A 24,482-nucleotide genomic window follows, 5' to 3' on the forward strand; every position below is an offset into this window, starting at 1 on the left:
AGAAAAGAAAGAAAGAAAGAAAGAAAGAAAGAAAGAAAGAAAGAAAGAAAGAAAGAAAAGAAAGAAAGAAAGAAAGAAAGAAAGAAAGAAAGAAAGAAAGAAGAAAGAAAGAAAGAAAGAAAGAAAGAAAGAAAGAAAAGAAAGAAAGAAAGAAAGAAAGAAAGAAAGAAGAAAGAAAGAAAGAAAGAAAGAAAGAAAGAAAGAAAGAAAGAAAGAAAGAGAAAGAAAGAAAGAAAGAAAGAAAGAAAGAAAGAAAAGAAAGAAAGAAAGAAAGAAAGAAAGAAAGAAAGAAAGAAAGAAAGAAAGAAAGAAAGAAAGAAAGAAAGAAAGAAAGAAAGAAAGAAAGAAAGAAAGAAAGAAAGAAAGAAAGAAAGAAAGAAAGAAAGAAAGAAAGAAAGAAAGAAAGAATATTTAAAAACTCTCTTCTGTTTGAGAACACCAAAAAAAAAGTTTAGTCTAACTTGATTTTTATTAAAAGTGTTTAAAAAACCTTCTTAGACACTGCATTTGGATTCTGCAAAGTCATGGTGAGTCGTTCACTTGGTATCTTCAATATAGGAACATTTAAAGCAGTGCTGAGACACAGTGATTGGTAAATCCACCCTTAGAATCCACATGCTTATTTCCATGACACATGGAAAGTAGCAGGTGCCTAAAGGTACAGCTAGAACATACATTTTCTGAGAGACAAGGGGCATTGCTAATTTACTAACTGCAAAGGGAACTGGCAGATCTTATTTGGTATTCTGCTGATCTTCCAGAGTGTTTTATTTGCCATGAAATACATTATGACTGTGGAGATCCTGACATGGCCCATTTTCAGTAACCTACCCCAACACCTGATATAACAGTAAAATTACAAAGATCATATTCATGAAATCAAAGAGATCTTCCTGGCATTCAAAGCAGGATCATAATAAACATGCTCTCTTTTAAATTATATATTAATTTGGAACAATTTTACAAATCTCCTACCGCATTTAGGTCCCTGTGTACCCAGAAATCTGTATTACCTGGGAGCATATAATGGCCCAGAATTAAAACAGATTATGCAAAAACTGAATGCTCCATAGTCTAAAACATGCCCTCCTGTACCTTGCTCATCAACAGTTAAAGGAACTCAGTGGTATCACTCACAAGATACTGCAAACAGAGCCTAAGCAATTGCATGCTTGCATTAACTTTTATTTCACAAATTTTAGCAGGTGATTTCTTGTATCTTCTATATTCCTAATTAACGCAAGAGATGAAACATATCCGAGACACATTATTAGCTCTAGGCATGAAACAGTTAACAGCAGTGCACATGCCAAGGTTTTAATAAGGCTTAACAATAAAAAGCTTCAATCCTCCACTTTCACTAGATTTTGTTGTTGTGGTTTTCCCTTGCTTAGGGCAATCCATCTGTTAATGTTGACTTGCAATATAGCTAAGCTCACACATGTCTGAAGAGCCTAGAACAGCGAACCTGAGCAGGAGCAAGCTCAGATGAATATTGCAGAGAGGGAACGGCGCGTTTGGGCACAGATTAATTGTGCGCACACGCACAAACCAGTGCACTCCCCTTAGCTCCATCTTTTAGGAAACACTTTCAAAATGCAAATTATAGGAGGGCAAGCCGAGCGCTTCAGTTTGCAATAACACATTTAATTATTTATCCTCTGGTTAGGTTTTGACAGCTATTTTAGATGCTATAATTTTTTTTTTAATTTATTGCTGATTTTTCTTAAGCCTATTGCCAATCTGGAAAAGAAAAATTACAATAAAGCCACTATGACAGCAGTGATAAAGCTTAGTAAATATTCATTGTTAAAAATGGCTCTGCACTGTGACCAGTGCTGGTATTCTCCCTGGGCCAAACTGGCTGTGTTTTCGATAAAACCAGAGAAGTATCCTTTCCCTTGAGCCCTGTTAGGCTGAGGCTGCAGTTGGAACTGTCATCCTCACACAAAAGCAAAGGGGCTGGGTTTTACAAACGCAAAGCCTAATTGGGAGATCTTCATGGTTGTACCCTTGACATTTATTAAAGCCTCATCAACAAAACAGGAAATAACCGTACTAATTAGCAGACCCATATACAAACTCCTGTTTGTTGGGGTAAAAGCAGATTCACTTCCTATTGTAAAGGAAACATCCTCTCAGACCCCCAAATCCTGTCATGAACGAATTTTTAAAATTGTTTTTCTCAGTAAAGCAAACATTCATATCTTACATAACTTTTCAAAGTATGTTTTACAGCAGCTCAGGTAACTCTTAGTATTTAACTGTTTCCAAGAAGTGGAGAAGGAAAAGCTCAATGCATACTTCTGATATAACATAAAATATGACACCACATTCTTTGTATTTACAATTTTCTAAATGTTTTGGTAAGGAGAAGATAGTAATAAAGTGCAGAGGTGCCTCTGTTTTGGAAGTAGGATGACCATTAAAAGCAATTGCTCTCTCTTGTTCATTTTTTATCTAGGCTTGGGGTGAATATTACAGTACACCAACATAACAACTTAATCAGTATCTGCTCCTTACTTTAAGTGTGTATCAAATTGCCCGAACTCCACATTAGCATTAGCCTTATACTGATACAGCCACTACAGAAGATAATTTTAGAGATCTGGGTGAAGAGTTTCATTTGCAGGATAAAGACTACCAGAAAAACAATTAAATCTGACAACAGCACACTGAATTTCACTTCTTTTAAACAGCAGACTCAGTACTCGATCAAATATAGTCTCTCTCATACACATGCATTGTGAATACAAATATATATTCTTATTTGGATGTAAACTTTAAAATCACCACTTATTAATAAAGATTTTATGTTATTGAAACACCAAGACCAAAAATAAAAACAAGACTAGCAATAGCAGACTTATTTTTCAGAAGTCCTTTGGCTTGTTTGCTTTTGAGGAGGAGGAAAAAGAGAATTGCATGAGTGAGCGGTGGAGTTCTTGGAGGGCAATCCTCATGTGCCCCTTCCTGCCCACTGGGTTCATGCGACATTTGGGACAAGAGCTGGGGAAAAGACACCTTTGGTTTGGAGCAGGGCAAAACTGTGAGGCTCTCAGTTCCCAGCTTTGTTGGTAAACTCACCCCAGACAAACACATGTGCATACACATCCATTCACACACGTGTGTATGGATGCATGGAAACAAAGCCAGGCACACATCTGCACTCCTGCCTTGTTTGCAAAGCTAAAGAAGCACTGGTAGAAACAGCAATGATTACAGGATTTAGCACTGTACAGCTGGACAAACACAAAACCACAGAAAAGTTCAATTGTTCTGTCTGAACAAATGCCTTCAAAAGAAATCTTTAATAGTACCAAGGTGAATTATATTCCTTTGTATCCCTAGACTCCTGTACATAACAATAGGCAGCACTACCATATCAGTGAGGCAGAAAGTCTTTGTATTATTTATAACCCTATTAAAAATAATGACTTAATACTAATGTACAATTTCACCATCATTTAGCAATCATCTGCATTAGTTCTATGTTGTATTTCAGAAACTTTGTATTTACTACTGATAAAAACTAATTCAAAATCAAATTGATTAAATAGACAACCCAGATTTTTATTATTGCAGTACCTAGAGCAAAAATTAAATGTTGCTAGATCAGTTGGATTGAATTTATATACTTAATTCTCATATAAGGAAGATACAGGCATTAAAAATCCACATATTAAAAACATGCAATAACAGTATAATGTAAAAATTAATGTCTATACATTAAAAATATATACATATGCAGGTAAATATTTGCAGGGAAAAAAAGTGTTAGAAAAACTACTTTGTTTATATTTTTGAAATAAAACTGTCAAAATAAATCTGAAAACATTAAAACACTTGCCAAAGTTGAGACACTACACCTGTTACTTCAAATCTAGATTAGAAAGGATTAGAGAACAAAAGCCAAGACATTGGCACTGCATGAACTAGCTGATTTATTAACAAAATAATAAATCACAACTATCTGAGCAAGGTTAAAGACCATATGACTGCCAAAACAATTTATTAGAAACACAAAATTAATACACCTTAAAATAAATGAGATAGCTTAATACAGATCTATGAATAAACCAGACTGTATTTTTGTGAGAAGCCTTTCTCAAAAACAGTATTTAAGAATTAGATCTCAGATCTATACTTACAGATCTCCTGTTCTTTCCCCTCTCAACAGGGATTAAATACAAATAGCTTTTTTTTTTTTTTTCCTCCACACAAACAGTGTAGCAGTATTCCTATAAACACAGCCTTTTAATCACACTATCCAAACACAGACAGGAAAATCATCTTGGAAACAGATTCACAGGCACACTACTGTAAGCAGCAAAAATTTTTCCCTATATGTATGTGAATGCAAACAGAAGTTTCAGGTGTCTTACCTGTGCCAGCCTTCGTTTTTCTGAGCTTGTTCTTTTGTCATAATGTGATGTGTAGACAGGAACAGTCTGTACTGCACCAGCACTACACGTTCCATACTCTTCCTCACTCTCCTATGCAACAAAACAGATTTAAATTCCTTTATTTATAATCATTATCTGCAAATATATCCTCCATATTATGCATGCAGAATGCATTCAAAATTATCTTGCCACAATCTATTACTGTCATGAAAATACCATCTGTAGTAAGAAAATAAAATTTAACTTTTCAAAATGCAGGATTACCAACATGGTCATCTAAAAGTTGAATTATTCAACTTTTGATATTTTTCTTAAAATAGCATAATAGGTATCCAAAAAATGATTCCTTCTCTGTACAGAAAAATCTTACATGGAAGCAAAATTTCAAATGGGAAAAGCAGCTGCAAAATGCCTAAACCATCTACTCTGATAGTTTGTGAGGTTGCTTTTGCAAAATGAAACTATTCATTCATGTTGAAACGCTGCTATTGTTCATGTATCTTATGGAACTAAAACTGGACAACTGCACCTCCTGAAATACAGTGTACTGCAAGACTCTCCCTTCTCAAATTCTCAGCTTGAAGCAAAGGCTTTGATTGTGATATCAAAGCAATCAACTTTATGAAAACATACATCCTCTTAATGTATCTTTGAAGACCTCTGTTGTTCTATGATAAAATATGCAAACAATAAAGAGATTATTCAGTGGATGCATAGAATGACAGATAGTTGCCAGAGGGCTCGTTATGAAAAATGTATTGTTGAACAAAGGGCTAAGCATATTTCAAAAGTCATTAAAAACACAAATCTCATGTGATTTGTAAAGTATAAGCTCCAAACTGATACAGGAAGCAGGGTAAGGAAGTAAATAAAGTGTACTACATACCTTGTGTTTTAACTTACTCTTCACTTCTTTTATTCCTTGCCTCGCCTGGTTTTTTGCCTGGAGAAATAAAAGGACTTAAATTGCTCTGCAAGACACTGCTGTGGTCACAGAACATGTCTTATGATGCCATACTTATTTTGCCTTTTTTTAGACACCTGGTGATATAGAAACGGGCAATAATATTTATCACAAATTTCAAACACACTGCCACTGTACTTTTTATATTCATGCTTCCTCCAAAAATTTAAGGATTTTTTTTTTCAGTACATCCATGCCAGTGCTGTGAAAACATATGTACTCAAAAATTCTCCATTATTACTAGGAACAGACTAAGAATGGTCATATACATAACTCTTTTATTTGAAATGCTCCCTTCAATTTGAAAGGGTATTTTAGCAATAAAGCACAGTTTATAAAAGTTTCAATAAAGTTGAAAAATGTTAAGATTTTTAAGATGACTGCTCTAGTGTTCCAGTTGGGCAACTTGCAGGGCAACATCAACCTTAAGAGAAATGAAGTGATTTCATATGCAGATGGAGATTTTGCCCAGTGTTGCTGAACAGCACAGTGCTGCTATTTAGGGGAGAATTCTGTATGCATTAAAGAGGCAGACAAGAATCACTGTTGCATAGAAAACAGCCAAGATTATTCTTCAATACAGAAAGGAATTATCAATATGGAATACCATGTTGTCAGGCTAAAAAAAATGAGAGAGAGAGAGAGAGAGAGAAGGGGAGAGAAGGAAGCAAAATAAAAGACGGGGGTATAACACCCAAAAACCCTAACAGAAAAAAAGTTCTCTTTCCTACAAAAATATGGAAAAAACAACAAAAGTTTTCAAGGTTGTATTGAAAATGGGAATTTTAAAATACATTGAAGGGCATAAATATATAAAAGCCACCTATTTTTCTGTGGCTTTTTGTACATCGAAATTCCGAAAAAAAAAAATTATTGAATCAAGCGGTCATAGAGTCCTTTTGATCCTTAAATCATACATCCATAAGCTCAGTAAGAGCACAATGGGGTGCCATGTACCAGATGCTAACCTGAAAGCCACTTTAAACTTCCCAGATCCTGCTCACAGCATTTGGATGAATTTTGGAGTGCTTTGTTCTAACTCTGAGGGATGGTACCAATGGCATTACTCAAAGCTCCCAATCAGTTATGTGGTAATTAGGAAATGCATATTTCAGTCCTCTGGCAGAAGGCTCCATAAGGGACAAGAAATTAAATGGGGTAGAAATATGGATACCATATACATAAAGATCCTCAGAAATTTACTGTAGTTTCCTGGCATATACAGAAGTTCACTTTGAAGAACCTTTACTATCAAGGGCATAATTATCAAACCTGAAGGCTGAACCACAGTCTAAGATAGTGCAAATGAAGGAGTATAATTTGCAGATGAACCATTTTTTAAATTATAAATGAGTCCATGAATATGAAGTATATTTAATTTATTTACCTGTTTCTTTCCACGACTGCTGTGTTTTTCAAGTGATGTAAAATTAAAAATTCTGTTTGAAAACTTTACTTAAAAATACTCTGGTACACACTGATTTACTGATTTATTCAGGACTATTTATAATGCATCCAGCTAGTGAAACATTTGGAAAAGCAAAATGAAGCCAAAAATCTTTTCCTATGTATTATAAAAGCAACTTTAAAACACTTCTCAGTTCTTTTTTTTTTTATTGCTGTTTTACCACACTGCATAATACAGTATAATCTCACATGTATCATGGGGTAGGCAGTCTTTGAAAAACAAGATCTTTTAAGATGAGAAGCATAAGCATTAAACCCAGTTAAACATGAGTATTCCACTATCATTTTTAAAAAGAAGCAGATGATTTGCTGCACACATTACAGATGCTTTACTACATCTCAATAGTGCAGCACTTACTGCCAAAGTGAAATTAGAGCTGTGTATCAAACACTTAAATGATATTCAAATAAGTTTCTAGTGTGTATGAGGACTGAAAGAAAACCAGCTCACTGATGCTTTGATAAAGTCTATTTTTATGTACAAGCTATCTAGAAGGCTCTGAATCAACTCTAAATCCTAGTGCTAGATGAGAAAACAAATGAAGCTCAACACTTTCTACAGGCTGAAGTACTTTTTTGTGATTTATTTATAAAATGCTTAGGTTTTTCAGCATTCAGGGAGAACGAGAGGTTGTCAGAAATTGCAGTATTTTTATGTATTATTTATTTGAAATAGATGATCTTACAAATTTATATGCTGTTTTCACAGCCGGAGTGGCTTTGGTCATTGCTGTGTTGATCAGCGCACTGCCTTTCTGAAATACACAGAAAATGTATTTTAGTAACATTTTAACAAAAAGCAAACCTTAAGACAACAGCAAGGAAAATTAAACAGTGTCCTGTGAAGAAGTAACAACCTTCCTTTGAAATGGGTAAGAGCAAGCACAGCTGTGTTTCCTCCCCAGCCTGCTGTCTGCAGCTACACAAGGGTTACAGTACGTCATTCCACAGCTGACACATTTATCAAGGCACTCCAACAGAATGATGGATTTTCGGTCTTCATTCACTGTTACCATTTCAAAATCAATTCAGAAGTTAGCCTATTTTTCATGTGTTCCTATCATATTTATTATGCAACTAAAAAAACTTTGACCTGACAGGAAGAACTATCTCATTTACTCAAACAAGAATTCTCTTAATCTAAAATAATGTATTTTATTAATGCTGCAGAACAACAAGGTGATACCAAGGGTCTTCGGCTAGTCAAATTGCACAAATCCATATTAACTAAATTGCTATTTACTAGAAGGGATAAGCTTCATATCAAATTGTCACACCTAATTCAGAGTCATGGAATGCAGCATGATACAGAAAGCAATGAAATCTTTGACTATATAGACATAAAAATCTCATGCATTTTGGCATTTGTTTTGTGTATGGGAATTTTTTAAAATTCTTCAATAAAAAAAACCTCAAATTTTTTGCAAATACTAGAGATTTGGTATTTCTTACAGAATGTACTTACTTCTTTCTCACAAATGAACAAACTTTTACCATTACACAGAAGTAAGGAAAAGACCTAAAGGACAAGATAGCCAGTATAATTCCTTAACCAAGTTTATACCTTCACTGTGTGCATCCACTGCTGATAAGATCTTGAATTTCCTGAAAGAGAAATGTCAAATTAACACAATCAAACATACATTCAGCATTTTAAATGTTGCAACCCTCTTCATTATCGGAATAAAAAATGTACTTAGAGGATTACTTATTCAATTAATTCTTTCCAGATAGACAAGGAATGTAAAGATAAGGGTATGTGTACACTAAGAAAGAAACCCAGGAATCTCTTATTGCTTGTTTTCTGTTTCCTTTGTAAAAGCTTTGTGTTTTCTCCACACAAAGTTTTTTATTTCAATTAAGGTAAAAGAGAAATTAAAACGATGATAAGGTAACATGCTTTTAGAAAGTATAAAAAGAAAAACACTAACTCAAAGGAAAGAATAATGTATTAATGATCCCTCTGGGCAAACTTTCAAACACAACTATTACATGGACTGCAGAAGGTACCGTACCAAGGAAAAAGAACAAGAGAAAAGTCTACGTGTCACAAGTTATGTCACAACTGTATATTCCTGTGCAGAAAAAATCCTTTTAAATTATTAACTGTATCTACCTTCTTTAAGAAAGGAAAACCTCTAAAGGCAAGTGAGAGTTACTGACTTCTATAGGACCATTGAGGACTAAACTGGCCACAAAGGAGCATGTTAAATTCTACTTGATGAAGAAGTCAATACCACTTCCCAAAGGTGCTTCAGCTGAACAACAAAGAACAGGTCCATGATCCCTGAGAAAGTTTTAAAGTACATCAGTCACTCCAATACTCCAGTACTGTGAGCTGCTACTGACCCCATACATGACATTCACTTTGAGAAGAACCCTCCAGTTTCAAACAGAGTTTGACCACATTGAAAGGACCACACTGATGTAACCTTACACACTTTTAACAGCTCACAAAACTCCTCAAGTGTTACAATAATCCACTAACTAAGGCATGGCTAGAATTATTCCAATGGTTAATGAAAGCCAAAACACACTCCTAAAACACTTCTGAGAACTAACTGGATCATTGGAAAAGGTATTCCCAGTTTTCAAGGTGAGGTGAAGAAACATGAAGTCTTTAGGCTCATATCAGGTACTTTAACCCATTCCACTCAATTTTTATAAGCAATTTTGAGACAGCCAGACTCTCAGGAATGATGGCACAAGTGAAGGAAGTGCTTGCTTAGAGAGGAGACACCCTCATGATCATTTTGATTCCATTAAGAACAGCAAAGAGCAACCTAAAGCAGAAACAACTCATTTTTTGCTTCTTTGATCGGGGTTCCCTAGAACTGTCAGGGAAGGAAGCACATAAATTACATGTATAAGGTGAAATCTAACCACTGCTGGGGTGTTAAGGATATTGCATGAACCTTTAAAGCTTTCTTTAACATGGTATTTCATTGCTTCAATTCCTGTCAACAATGTTCATATATCACCTTTCTTGAGGTGTCCTTAACAGTGTCTCTTTTCACAGCTGAGCTTTCTCTGTCACAACCTGACTTAAACAATTAATAGAAACAATAAATGGTATCACAGCAAATGACCAAGTTTAATGTTCATCTAGTTATGCAGTGACACTTCAGGGATGACAATCAGAAAACAGATAAATACTCATCTACAGACAGTCATGCTACCATTGCATGCCCTCAGCTAGAGCTGAATCTCCTGAAACCCTAGCAAAAATCTGATTCCTTAAAATAAATTATCATTACAAGGGAGTTTCAAAAGTTTTTGTTTTTTCAGTTTTCCTTCTATTAGCACCAGTGATATTAGACCAAAAAAAAAAAAAATTCCAGCTGTAAGTAAAATTAATGTAATTAAAAATTAATTAACATATTCTACAAGAAATCTGAGTGCTAAACCAATCCATCACTATATTCTTGTATTGAAAAGCACTTGAGAACTAATAATATTAATAATAAATAATAATAATAGAAAAAATGCAATAGAAAATAAAATTTCAATTATAAAGTGCAAACTATAATGAAGATGTCTCACAAATTTATTTTCAGATGTAGATACACAAGTTTTGACCTTTTTTTAAAGAAAATATTTTTAAAAAGAGAAATTTAAGTTTTATTCTTCACTTTTCTTTTCTGGTTTAGTTAAACTTGCATATGTGCACAAATGCAAATTTAGAAAGAGTTTACTTAAAGAAACACTTTCCATTTGAATTTGATTTGGTAGTTTTTAAATTATACTGTCTGCACTAAGAATGTGTTCACCTGTCCTTTAAACAGCTTGGAGTTAACAGTAACTTTCCGTGACTTTTCTGAAATCTGGGTTTCACCTGTTTTTTTCAAACCTTGGGCTTCCTGCTGAAGCTGACGGGAGTTAAGTCCGCAAAGAGATCATAGTTCTACCCCATTAGCGTCACAAAATGTCACCTTCAATTGCACACATATTGTTAGCCCTGCACTTCATAACAATAATGAGACAGCAGTTATGTAAATACTGAGTATGTGCCCTAAGCAATTTGTCCACAGCCTGGCACTATCAGCTTGTCTGACTTGAAAAGCACACAGGCAGTGCAAGGCAGCCCAGCGCCGCCAGCAGAGCTGAGCGGTCCCTCCTGAGCAGAGCCAGGTGAGACACAGTTCACAGCCTGCCGGAGCACAGCCAAGAAACAAGCTTTATCTAACTTCTACTGCAGTTTTATTGCAGCCTCCTGACCCCTAACTGCAGTCAGCAAACGAGCTCTGAATACTGACATCACCTATCTGAATAATGGATGCTCAAAGTCTCAAATCTGCTTACAGAGCGGTGTAACTTACCCTAAAATGGCAGGGAAGAAGTAAATCTCTGTAAAACTAACCACAATTTGGTCAAGAAACAAAACACCAAATTATGTGCTAGATCCTAGCACAAGACACAGAAGGCAGTGAAAATCTTGAACAAAAGAAATTATGCACTTTGAGTATAAAAAAGGGGGTTTCTTGTGAGGTGCAGATGGCTCTGCAGCACTTGATAATTTCTCTGCAGGGGCCAAATCCTCTTCTCATTCTGTCCTATTCAAGGACAGTCTTACAAAGGAAGTCCATCCAAAGCTGTCATCTGCACCTCAGTGGAGCTGCTCAAATCACATAACCTCCATCTACTGAGGAAGCTTCTACACAACTTTCAAGATTGACCATAAAGTAGCATTTGTACAGTCATGCATATATTGAGCCCACCTTTGATACCATCTCTTGCACCTGGGCTGGTTTTGGCTACAGTCAAGTGAGCAGCTGTGTGGTGCTGGGTTTAAAACATACCTAAATTAACAATACACCTGTCCTAAATGTTTAACAGGAAACCACTCCATAGTCCTGTACAAATCAGCACTGGATTCAGGATGCACTCTTCCATATGGGTTAGCTGATGTGGAAAGCATTGTAACAATTGTCAGTGAACGCAACTGAGGCAAATTACATGAGTAATAACATTTTTGTTTACAAATATGATAAATCTCCATGTCCCTTCTGAGATCATATTTAAAAGTAAAAAAAAACTTTTGCTTTTTTTAGAGTAACACATTTGTTGGAGAAAGCAGATTTCTCTTAACATTCAGGACAGCACCGTGATTTCTACACTGCAGGAATAAGTAGATGTGAAAAGAAAATGAAGCGTTTATGGAAAACATAATTATCTAGAAGTTAAGCAGCACAAATGTCCAAATGATTTTGAAAATACAATTTCCACAGAATGCATAATAGCTATAAATAAACACATAAAATGTAAACACTATAGTGATATCTCATCCTATACTGAAGTGTAAGTATTACTTTAGAGGATTAAACACACATATCTAATATTACACACATATCTAATATCACATATTTGATACATTGATGTAACTAGATACATAATAGTGTGTATCCCAGCAGTGATTTGTTAAAGGCTAAAACCTTTCCAAGAATGAAGGGAAACAATACAACAGTAAAAAGATCAACGACGTCTAAAACTTACAAAACATCATGAGGACATCATGTCAAACAGTTCCCAAAGAAGTGTCAATAAGTACTCCCAAATTAATTCCGTACCTCCACAAAAGCCTCCTGCTGTGATTTCTTCTTCAAAAACATCAGAGAATCCTCTTCCTGCATTTAATTTTGATAGCCGACCATCAATAAACTGGAGGTAAAAAAAAAAGGGTCACACATACTTTGTTGTCTCTTCTATTGCTTAACGGTGTTAGCATTTTAAATGTGTCCATTATAATAGAATCTGTATGTTCAAGACCATATATGTCTCAAGGATAACACACTGCTCTCAGACTTTACAGCTTTACACAAGAGCAGGTGTAACTATAAGCAGTAGGAATATAGAGTATAGATCAAGAAAATTATTTCTATTTTCTGTATTTTTCTAATGGCGAGAAAAGAATTTATTTCCTTACTTAATAGTAACTCTGGATTTGTTATCATAACCATATAAAGGTCACCAAGCCATTCCCTGATGTCCTGCTGTGAAATCATGGATCTTTTTAAGCACTAACCCTTATTTAGGTGCATCTATGGATGCATACTGCAACAGCTATCCTTATGTAGAGGTTACAGCTGCAAGACCACATGAATTTGCAGCTACAAATAAGTGTACATACATAAATGAAATGATCCAAATGTGTCACAAAAAGTCAAAAATAGAAAATTACTGATTGAACCACTCAGAAGGGATGAATACATTAATTTCAAGAATTATCAGGCTTCAAGGAAGTGGAACAAGCACATTCCTATAGATTTAAAATTCTTTCAAGAAGCAAGCCCTCCCTTTTTGTTTTGGAAAGGCTAATTCAAATCTGACAGATAAAGTGAGAAAGCAATTTTCCAATTACACACTACATCTTCTAGCAAGAATTATGAGTTATTCACTGGTACTAAACAGTACATAGGAATGAACCAGAATTAATTATTTGGCTGCATCATTTTTTACAACTGATTATCCAAACAGTGTCAATGACAATCTGATGCTTGCCAATGAACAGACTAGTGACATGAAAAAACAACTTTCTCAGAGTACAAAAATTCCAGAAGAAGAATAAGGTAAGCATGAAGATATTTCTCTCTTCCTTGTCTAAATTCCTTCTTATTTTTTTCATTTTACTCCAAGTTGGCCTTTTTCCAAACAGGCTGGTTCATGGTCAGACCACTGTGGGATCACTGGATTATTTCACAGTAAGAAAAAGAGATAAGAGCACCTTTAGCTACTGCTGTGAAAAAAAACCCCAAAAACAACAACCTCCACTCCATCCCTTCCTTTGAACTGTAACACATTATCTCTTTGGGGAAAATTATGAATTCATTCCATACTATAAACTAGCATAAGATTTATGGACATACTCATCATCTGGTAAAATCCTATCAACAGAAGGCTGAGACACTGACTGAATAAGAGAGGATCACACCAATTGAGTATTTAATGTAAATACTGACAAAGAGAACTGTTAGCAAAAAGATACTGGAGACATTATTTAAAAGAAATGATAAGTGTTAGTAGTGGTGGTAGTAGTAGTTGTTACTTTTGAGTAATTTACTGTTAATGGTTGCACTTAAACTGCTACATGAAAAGAATAGCATGTGGAATTACATATAAAATTTATGGGTTTTCTCTTTCCATTTTTCAAACCCATCCCTTTCAATTCCATAGACTGAAAAATCTGGGCCTGCTCTTCCAAGAAATGTATTCACTTTGAGATCCAAAGAGCCCTTGGGCAACTACCTCTTTCAATGAAAAACTAGCAATTCCAGTGTTACCCTTGGATTTTATGGTGACTGAAGACATTATCCTCAACTGATTTTGAGTTCTAAAACCAAAACAGAGACTACATACACTTCAGAATATCCAAGCAATTTTTTAAATTTTTAAAACCAGAAGTTTTTTAGAAGCAAACATCATAAATGTGATTTCCACAAAATAACAGCTCATATCTCACAAGAAGAGACCTCAGCTCATAAAGACGGTAAATGAAATTTGAATTACTAACAATTTTCAAAGGCTTCTGATTGCTGAATTCATTATTTTTCTAAGTAACACTTTCTAAAATGTTAGGAAAAAATCCCAATAAACACTGCAGATTACCTTGCTGATACAAGTACACTATTAAAGGAGATAGTCTGGCATTAGGCTAGTTCTAAGAAGGAATTCATATTTTCCCTGGACACTCATGAGAACTATTTGACACATTAGATGCAATTATTAATTACTTATGTTTGCAGCTTGATATAAAGGTTAGTTACTTTCCATGATACCCTAATTAAAGGGACAAAGGAGGGATTTCATAGACCAGCACAAATAAAGTTCTCTTGTCAATTATGGCAAAATGGGTGTATTTAAAGTACCAATTTTCTGCTTGGTCTAGGTTTAAGGCTGCCCCTAAGAAATATGTTCTGTTTAAAAGACTTTCAGAGCAGAATAAAATACAGTTTGGTCTCTTTGAATACAAACCACTTTGAAAACAGCTCATTTGTCAGTGGGAAAAACTGGAGAAGATGCAGCTGGGCTGAGGATTAACTGAATAAGTAGGAGTAACCTTTACAACAAGAACCAGAGGAATAAAAAGAAAAAAAAACTACTACTACTATTAAACCACACACATCATCAAAACTGTTACTATTTCCTAATCCTCTATTATTTCCTTCAATTGAAATAAAACGAAAACAAGCTATAAACAAATTGTAAACTGATTCTGTTTAATTGAACACATTAAAGTGTAATGGGTAAGTAGTGAGCCAGCCCATTCATGGCAGCTGAAGGTTTTGTTTCAGTACTGCCAGTGTGACAACATTTTAGAAACATTGCTTGTAAGCAGCTTTTTATTAAGAAAATTTCATGCTACCTCATTGCACAGAGATATGCAAAATGTAAACCACACTTCATTTAGCTACTTCTTCCCATTTCAATCCAATCAACCAAACTTCAAAAGGTTTCAGATTTCTTACAGCTTACTTTATATAACCAGAGTAAAACTGAAGGAGCCCTATTTTGTGATCATATTTTCATAGGACTTCTATAAAATACCATCCTCGCACAAATCTTTACAATAGACAGTAACCTCTGACTAACACCAAATGCTTTTTAAAAATTAGAAGATTCTACATGTAATAGATTTCCCTAATCTATCATGGTTGTATATCTTCAAAGAAGTCCCCCTGGTTATTTAAACATGAACTCTTGTGTATCAATCATTTCGGGCAGTTGCAGGCAAATATGTATTTTCATGAATCTTCTGGTTTCATTTGCGTTTTCCTTGATTTTCATAAAAGTCTAATGATAATTTTAACACCCTTTTCATGCAATCGGGTCAAGTGATGAAAAGAGAGAAGAGTTACAGAACAAAATCAAAGGACAAAATCCATTTCAAAGACTGTAATCAAACTATAACTGAGCTGTGCCCAGATATTCAACAATTGGTCCTCTATTAATTCAAATTCTGCATTAAGAATCAGCTAGAATACTGTTCAGGCCACCCCTATAGCTCGGGTCTGTGACATTCTCTGTGTGCATGCTTCAAAAAGCCTAGCAAACAAACCTGCAGTTGTAGGATGAATCCAGTTTTTAAATAAACACCAGTGAATTCCAATTTAAGTTAAGCACTCTGCTGTTTAGGCTCTTTGGGCATGAGCCAAGAGAGCTGAAAATGAAGTTCAACCATCAAGCTGGGAGATCCCTGATTTTTCTTGTTTAGTTGGATTGCTGACTGGCTCTGAAGAGATGCTGCACTGGCTCTGCACCCTGGGGTTATTTTTTTGTTCAGTTTCACCACCACTCCTTTGAACTATAACTGCAGATATAAAAATACAATAAATCTGGGATGACTGTACCCAAAGCACTTGTATTTAGATTTCATCCCAGACTTTTGTAGGCTGACAGAAAGGAAAATGTATTTAAACACAGATATGTTTTAACAGAAAATCCTTAAATATGGGCCATTTACACTTTTATACCTGTTTAAACAGTTGCAGATTAACAGCTGTTTCCAGGAACTGCTTAGTTGTACTGGAACGATGCTTCACAAAACTATTCTCACAGAACGTAATAGGCTCTCCCTAAAAAAATGAAACAGGAAAAGTTAGGATGGTGAGCATACATATATACTGTAATTCAGTAATAAAATATGTGTCTGCATCAAATTAATTTTATATTTATTCTAGCAAGACATGAGAAGATTGAGAAATATATTGCTGATTTAACAGGAAATTATTGAAACACACATCTATTTTATTTTTACATAAAGGCTACAAACTGAAACATGGTTATGAAAGAGGTTTGAACATTAACATCTAAACAATAAAACATATTTTATCACATGGGAAAAGTGCAGAACCCTTGGATGATGAAAGAAGATAAACAAGTATTCATTGCAAAGTCAGAGCTTGTTGCAAAAAACTGTTCCTGAAAACAACACTCATTGAAAGAAAGAGATGTTTATAAGTATCTTTATAAACAATCAAATTCTTTCCTCTGTTATTCCCTAATTTAATTTAAAATTTGCTGTCTTCAGTATGCACAGACCACTGGATGTTCCTGAGGAGCATTTCTCCAATTTTGTTATTCTTGTCCATCCTTTGGGATAAATACTTGAAGCTGTCTGGCATAACTGGACAAGTAATTATGAAGTTTGTATGGCAATGAAGGTACACAATCAGATTTCACTGTAAAGCTGAAAGGCCTCTCACCCAAGTTTACAAACCCAAAATGATTACCAGGTTAGCAACAATTACCAAAGACCTCAAAGATACAAAACTTGGAATGCCACAACATGCCCCACCCAAATCTACCATTTGAAATTTTACCACCCAGAAGCTGCATCTCCAGTGCAGTCCCACAACAGAATAAAAGATACCTCAGCCACTCAAAAGAAGAAAGATCAAAGGCAGCTGCTACACTGATCTTCACAACAGCTCCAGCCACTTTAAAGACAAATTTATTAATGGCCATGATCACCCCAGCTTTGTGCTCCTAGCCCTGTTTAACTCCAACGGCACATGGCACTTCGGCATTTGCCCATCATTCCAGCTGACTGCAGGGAGGTGCTTCCAGAGTGTCACCAAGCACTTTCTCCAGGAGACTTACTTGAGTTTGCTGGAGCAGCTGTAAATCATTTTCAACTGTTCCTTACACCTTGTTTTTAAATGGTTCAAGTGTGACCTAAGGGAATGTTGCAGTAAAAACACTGTGATGTCATTTTAAAATCTGTTCTTATAGTATCAAAACCTTCCCTCTTTCCAAGTCTTTATTTTCTTTACAACTCAGCAAAGTATTTAAGTACAACAAATCTTGCATCCTTAGTTCTTTATGGAAGCTCTGATTTTAGAAAAGTTCTCTCACTGGAAGAACTAGAGCCTTAGATTTGCACAATCCTCGCCCTGTCCCAGAGTAGTTGGAGTGCTCTGGAACACAAACCCAGCTCAGTACAATACACAGCACTGTGTCCATCAAATCTCCAGAACCACTCAAGTTATTCCCCCCTACCCATCCCACAATAACTGGTGAACATTGTACACATGCAGGACATGCCAGATCTGCCAAACAGCCTGAAATATTCATGGCACTTTAAATGGCACTGCCTTCCTGACCCACTTTGCATTAGCTGTTCTTGAGCTCCTAAAGACTCTTGTCTTAAGAAGATGACCCCAAGCTACTTAGCAAATCAAAGTGCATCAAAACAAATGGAACAGTCTCCAGTGAGACATGGTGGTATAAGACATAGTGCTCCTGAGGGCAGACTCTCTTCTCAGTTCTGTTACTCTTCCAAGAAATTTCAAGGCAGCAAATTAAAAGAACTCCCTATATATACACATATACATACACACACATATATATAATATTTATTTAATTATTTGGTTTTGGTTTTACACAAAGAAAGCACTTCTGGAAATACAGACGCTTTGTAGGAGTGCAGCTCCAACTAGATGATGGCTCATGAGATACTAGGAAACATTAAATTTAGGAATAAAGAGAGAAAATATTTTCAAAATAAACTATTTAATAAAAGAAAACCTAAAACCTAAGCTATGCTTCCCTGTGCCAGTCTCCCAGTTCTCTTGGGATAGATGAAAAAGAAGAGGTTATCTCCCTACAGGAGAGAAAACAGGCATGTTTGCCCTTTCACACCAGCCAGGGAAAAGAGAGCAGCCAGCCAGTTCTCCTGATGGCACTTCTCGTGGTGGAGCCTTCTAAGAGAACACCAGGAAATGATAGTTCAACACTCTTTTTTAGTGCATGGCTGTAATATTTTCCCAAATACTTTCCTTTAATCACTGAATGTTTCAGATACCTAGTAAGAATGCACGCACTAGTGCATCTGTTCCCTTATCAGCACAGTTCAAACACAAAAAAACCAAAGCTATTTCTTTGCTGAAAATTTATTTAATTCTATAAGGAGTTCACATCCAAAGGTCATAGATATTATTTCAACCTGCTGACTGTGAGACTGATTTAAAAATTTGAGTAGGCTTAAAGCTCCTACCTGTTCAGCACATGAAAATGAGAAACTCTGTTGAAACCTGCAGAAATTCCACATGGAAGCTTTCTCAGGGTATCTGTAGTAACTTTAATGAAATTGCATTAAATAACACAATTAACTCCTAGTTCTTTTATTTGTTCAAGGTTCTCACCAACAAAATTGTTTTCCAAATCTTTAAGATTATTACTGCAAACACAAAGCCTTTTGAAGTGCTATTTAACAAGTGAATTATCAAATCACTATAAACAAAACTAGCTCTCAGTGTTTTCATACATAAAGCTTGTAACATTCTTTTTTCAGCAAATACAGCTGACTACCTCTAGAAACTGAGTTTTGGAGGAATGTTGCACTGATATTTAACTGCTCAGCCATCAACTGGCCCCTGTTGTATTGATCCACAATGTACTTTGAAAACAAATTCGATCTAAACCCAGTGGGGACTCTGTACTGAAAAGTAGACAGCTAATACTCACACCAAACAATCTATGCCCAAACATGATATCTGTCCTTCTAACAACAGTTGCTATAGAATTTTCTTCCCCTTTCATAGCTTGCCACACACAGCAGGAATTTCTTAGTCTAAGTTACGTTCACATTTTAAGCAAGCTATTTATACAGACCTCAATGGAACATGAAAACTGAGCTAAACCAGTGTGATCATTGGAAAAGGAATGAAAACCCCTAGATCAGAAGGTGTGTTTGTGCTTTCTAAATCTAGAGATATTTAACTTGAACAAGAAGTAAAAATACTTTTTTATTGCAGAAAACATTGCCTCACTCTAGCATGACTCATACGAACTATTAGTTCTATTGCAACAATTAATATAGTTTCCTTTTGATATTAAAATTCCTCTTAAAAATTTCTGTCATGACATTAAGAGATAAAAGCCAAGGGGTAACTGAGCATGTGCTGTGATTCTTCTCAGGGAGGTACCATTTACAAACAAATTTTTTCCAAAATATGTAAATTTCTTGCAATCAGCAAAAAACCCCAACAAGATTCAGATATACTGATATTTCTTACAGTTAAATTATACCTAAAACCTACTCCTATTAACACAGTATCTACATTCAAAAAAGGAGCAATAACAGTCCTTCACACCAAAAACTAGTATGGTTTTCAGTATGTAAAATAGAATTCTTAGGGAAATCAAATAAATAGTCATAACAGGTATTACAAAGGGTTGTTCTGCCATTTCATTACTGTTTCTGTACGCTGCTGTACTTTTTATACCTAACTCTTGGGGGAAAGGTAAACAAGTCAATGCCTACTTCAAGATATATCTGTCATTTTGAAACTCAGTTAGAATCATTTACTATCTCCTCATGCTCAAATAATTCAGGTGCATTCTGAATCTCAATTTTTTTCCAATATAAATTTTATTTATTTTTTTATATTATTCTGATTCATTGTACATTGAATACAACATCTGTTGGACAGCTGATGTCACTGCATGTCAGTACTGGCCCAAAGCATCCAGGGTAACAGTTGATTAAAGAGAGGTCTGACAGGTTGTGCCATCTTCACCATGAAGGTTATTCTGCCCACCCCGAACTCCTACTGCTGAGCATCCCAGAGCAAGCCAGCAGCCTTTGCTCTTCATTTCATTTCTGATGAGTGATGTTACAGCCATTACAACTTGAAACAAAGCTGTTGTGAGTTTGTTTCTTTTAACACTGAGAACTTCAAGGCCTTTATCCCCAAAAGAGCAGAAATTATTCTCTATCATAGTAAATATTGTTATATTCAGTATTTTTCAACTCCTTCTCTGTTCTCTTATCTACCACTCCCTCTCCAGACATAGACTGGGACAGACAATAGAATTCTTTTTAAGAATTCATTACGTTACATATTATTTTATTAGCTGACCATACTTCATATGATTTATGAAAAACATGTCTTTGCCCTCATCTGCCCATGTACATGCAGGAAGAAGGTGTAAAGTAAAATTGCTGGGAAAAACAGAGCGTCACACATACCCTGATAACAAAATGACACGAACGCAAACTTCACAACTGCCCTATTTGTGTCTATGCCCCACCTATGCCTTCAGTTCTGAAACATGGAACATGCACTGTTATCCAGGAGAAATCCCCAAAAGCTGGACTTCACAAAAAAAATTAGGAGCACCACAAGGTTCAAGGCCAAGTTGTGAGCATCCAAAGTAAACAATGTCTCAAAATGGATTGCAGTCCTCTATGTGAAGGAGACCATATACAAAACCATTATAACTCACCATTCCACTGATAAGACTTTTTTCTGGATTATTTTTAGGTCATTTATCAAATGACACAGAGGAAATTTTTTCAGTCATCCGCACATACCATTGTGAATTCCTTCTGGATTAAACTAAAGCAGAGTTCCAGCTAGTCATGGGTATCCAGCATTCAACACCAGCCTAGCATCAGAACCCCAGTTCAGAAATGCACACTGTGTGAATGTCGGGTCCTTAGCACTTGCTGGGCTGCTCTGCTCTACACATCCACTCCTATTATACAATATTTGCTAATGTAAAGTGTAGCATATTAAAAAGTACTTTTAACAGTTACATCAATGTGACAGGCTAATTTAGTAATGATTAAATCAGAAAAAACAGCTATTTCTTCTTTTCTTTTACTGGATTGTTTCATTATCATTTAATATGTACAAAAATACTATAAACTTTCTCTATTACATGTCATGTTTCCTGTCTGTATTGGAGTAGTCAGATTTTCCATATGGTCCTTTGGAGGCCCACGAACTCTCTGCAAGACCCCTGAAGATTCCCATTTTGCCTTTCACCAATCATTTTTTCCAATAATTGCTAGACGTTTGTCCAAGACATATTGCTATACCAGGGAGAATCTGTCCTGTGCTGCAAACAAACAGTTGCACAGAATGAGTGTTCAGTGTGATGAACAGCGTTTGGAGTGAAGTGTTGGATGAGTACAGACACTATTAAAGCTGTTCTTTACTCAAAGTGAATATTAATGACAGTTGTTTCATGTTTCAAGTTGAAATCATACAGGACGAACTGTTGCAAGGAAAATAGTTCACTTAGACTATTTTTCAACTTTCAACCAATTGATAACTGTCCAAATACATTATTTTATTTTTCACCAGGAGGTTGGTGATCCTCAGAACAGTACCCCAAAACACCTCAGCTCTTGATTTTGAAAATACAAGTTTATTTATAGCAAAAGTATTTCAAATCTATATGGAAAATATTTTCATTTAAGTATTACCCCTACAAACTTTCTACACAAATACTAATTGAGTTCCTGAAAGAATGTAAATTAAGCTGTAGCTGTGCTTGAAATTACCTTATTAGACCTGGCACCACAGACTCCAAAACAAAGGGAAGTATTTTTTTTTTGCGATAGCAGTTATCAAACTTTGAGACTCTTGACAAATATTCCTAATACAGCCAAGTGTGATTTGATTTTTTCAGCTTTCTAATTCACAAAGGAAAAGGCAAATGCAGAGTGAGTTGAATAATCATGTGAAAATCTTCTTAATTTCTACTAATCCAGAGCAAATTAAGTTTTTCTTTCACAACAAAAATTCCGTGAAATACTGAATTAGTTAAGATTATTAGTTAAGCTGTGAACACAGCTCAAAATAACAGTTACAAGAGGGTTTTATTTATTTTTAAATATGCTTTGTCTTTGGACAACTTGATATCAATCCAAGATATGCTAGTATTTGCCAGCAGACTTCTGCCCGCTAAGATATTCTGAAATAACTTGTCTTTAAAAAAAAAATAATCAGGCCACAATGGTTTCATAAATATCTTCTCCTATATGCAATCAGTGGAGCCAAAACCAGACAAATCTGCAAAAGAAAATAATGCAGAAAGAAAGGCTTCAAAGGTCATTTTGACAAATGTTTGCCAGTTGAAATGATGCACAGTGCACTGTTTCCAATACAGTGCAAATGGAGATCTCAGACATGCCAACAGCTAAACTGAAATTAAATGGGAATCAGTTAAAAGGAGAGCTCATTTCAAAAGAGATGCTAGCCAGGATGCTAAAGAACTTGCACACTCAGTTCCACAGTTACCAAAACAAAGGACTGACAGAAGCTTATTTCTGGTCAGAATAGAGCTAAGGACATCAAGCAGACTGACATCCTTCTGTTTGCACATATCTGAAGTGTCCAAAAGACTCTTTTTGACTTAACAGCTCTTACTGCAAGCTGCCATGAGTTGGCATGGACTAGTGTCCTCACCTTTAGACTAAGGAATGAATTACATTCAGGTGATGGCACTATGGAATAAAGGATAACTATCTGATTTGTTTCATTGAAACAAGCAGCGTGTTGAAATCCAGTGATTTCTAAAACAGGTGCAGGCCTTTCTGTATGGAATGCAAGTGGGATTTCCATATTGTAAGAGAACTGCTAAACACCAGCAGGTGAACTAAAGCTGCACATAACTGCATGTCTGCACAGGTTACCTGCCCTCTCACAACAGTGGCTCTCAGTGGCACTGGCAGCTGCTCTGCAAAATGCCCACGGCACAAAAGACTACATGGAAGAGAACCACTTGGGGAGAAGGAAGACCCAAGGGCCAAACTGTATTTTAAAGTTCCCTCCAGTAAAGCCCTTTTCTGGAATTAATAACTATCCTATCCATTCCCATCAAGGAATACCATAGCTCCTTAGAGAGCTCTTCTCACCCCCCAAACAAACATCCACCCATGTTCTACACACCTACCAGTTTTACTAACTTGATGTGAGGATGATTTTCTCCTGTCAAATCTGAATTTATCTGAGTCCATCAGACAAACCAAACATCTGATCCTTGGAATTCGATTCACCAAATGTCATCTCAGTGCATTTAATCAAGCCAACTACTACCAGTAGTTTGCAAGAAAAATAATCTGGATTAATGGATGAAATTAATCTCTAAGTTTTTTCTAATAAATTATCTCCAATTCAGTATGTGCCACCCTCATTATTTAGACACTATGAAAGCTCATAAAACATTATTATGTTTAATTAATAATATCAGCAAAATATGAAAAATACAAATTCTGAGGTTCTGATGAGATGAAATGGGTTTTCATTTCTCCTGTCTTCCAAGTGTAATCAAGATACATGTATAATAGGAGAGATGCATGTTTGACTCATATCTGGCTTCTGCGAGGAAAGAAGCTTCTGCCCTCCAATACAGCAGAACCTCTGGAAAAACTATTAAGTCTGAAAGGCACAGCCCCTTCAGTTCTTCACCACATTAAACCATGTGAGCTGTGTGTGAGCAGCTTCACTAATAAAATCTGATTTTATTAGAATCAGATAAAAAAGAATAAAACTGATACAAATAAGAAAATAGCTGACTTTGGATGAGTATTTTTCAGTTCAATTCACTGTCGAGAGATGGTGGTATCTTCCAATTCCTTAGCACAGAATAAGATTCGAAACAGACTATTCCAGACCGGAATAAAACACTTCACATTTTCCTTGAAAGAATGAGACCATGCTCCTATAAATTCAGGGAAAAAAAACCAAGAGGGAAGCCATCTTACTGGTTTGTATCTCAGTGCATCTCTGTAGGAACCGAAGAGTGCTGCCTGTGCCCGAAGGAAGGCCTTGGCCACTCCGTTGCCCGTAGCTGTCGACTGCTTTTTCAGTTTATTTTTCAAGGCCGAGACCTGCGTGACAGAGTGGAACAGT

At 35.6% G+C, this 24,482-nt stretch overlaps 1 protein-coding gene across 2 annotated transcripts in view; it reads right to left on the reverse strand.

Moving 5' to 3' along the window:
- DENND1B (DENN domain containing 1B) overlaps positions 1-24,482 on the reverse strand; it is a 154,547-nt gene that overhangs the window by 18,044 nt on the left and 112,021 nt on the right. For both annotated transcript variants that reach the window (XM_053985040.1, XM_053985041.1), the window contains 7 exons: positions 24,335-24,460; positions 16,305-16,406; positions 12,405-12,495; positions 8,402-8,442; positions 7,524-7,592; positions 5,293-5,349; positions 4,386-4,496 (listed from right to left, as the gene is read on the reverse strand). In XM_053985040.1, the coding sequence (XP_053841015.1) occupies positions 4,386-4,496; positions 5,293-5,349; positions 7,524-7,592; positions 8,402-8,442; positions 12,405-12,495; positions 16,305-16,406; positions 24,335-24,460 (597 nt within the window). The remainder of the gene's footprint in view (positions 1-4,385; positions 4,497-5,292; positions 5,350-7,523; positions 7,593-8,401; positions 8,443-12,404; positions 12,496-16,304; positions 16,407-24,334; positions 24,461-24,482) is intronic.

The sequence above is a fragment of the Vidua macroura genome, chromosome 9 (assembly GCF_024509145.1).
Source record: "Vidua macroura isolate BioBank_ID:100142 chromosome 9, ASM2450914v1, whole genome shotgun sequence".
NCBI lineage: Eukaryota > Metazoa > Chordata > Aves > Passeriformes > Viduidae > Vidua > Vidua macroura.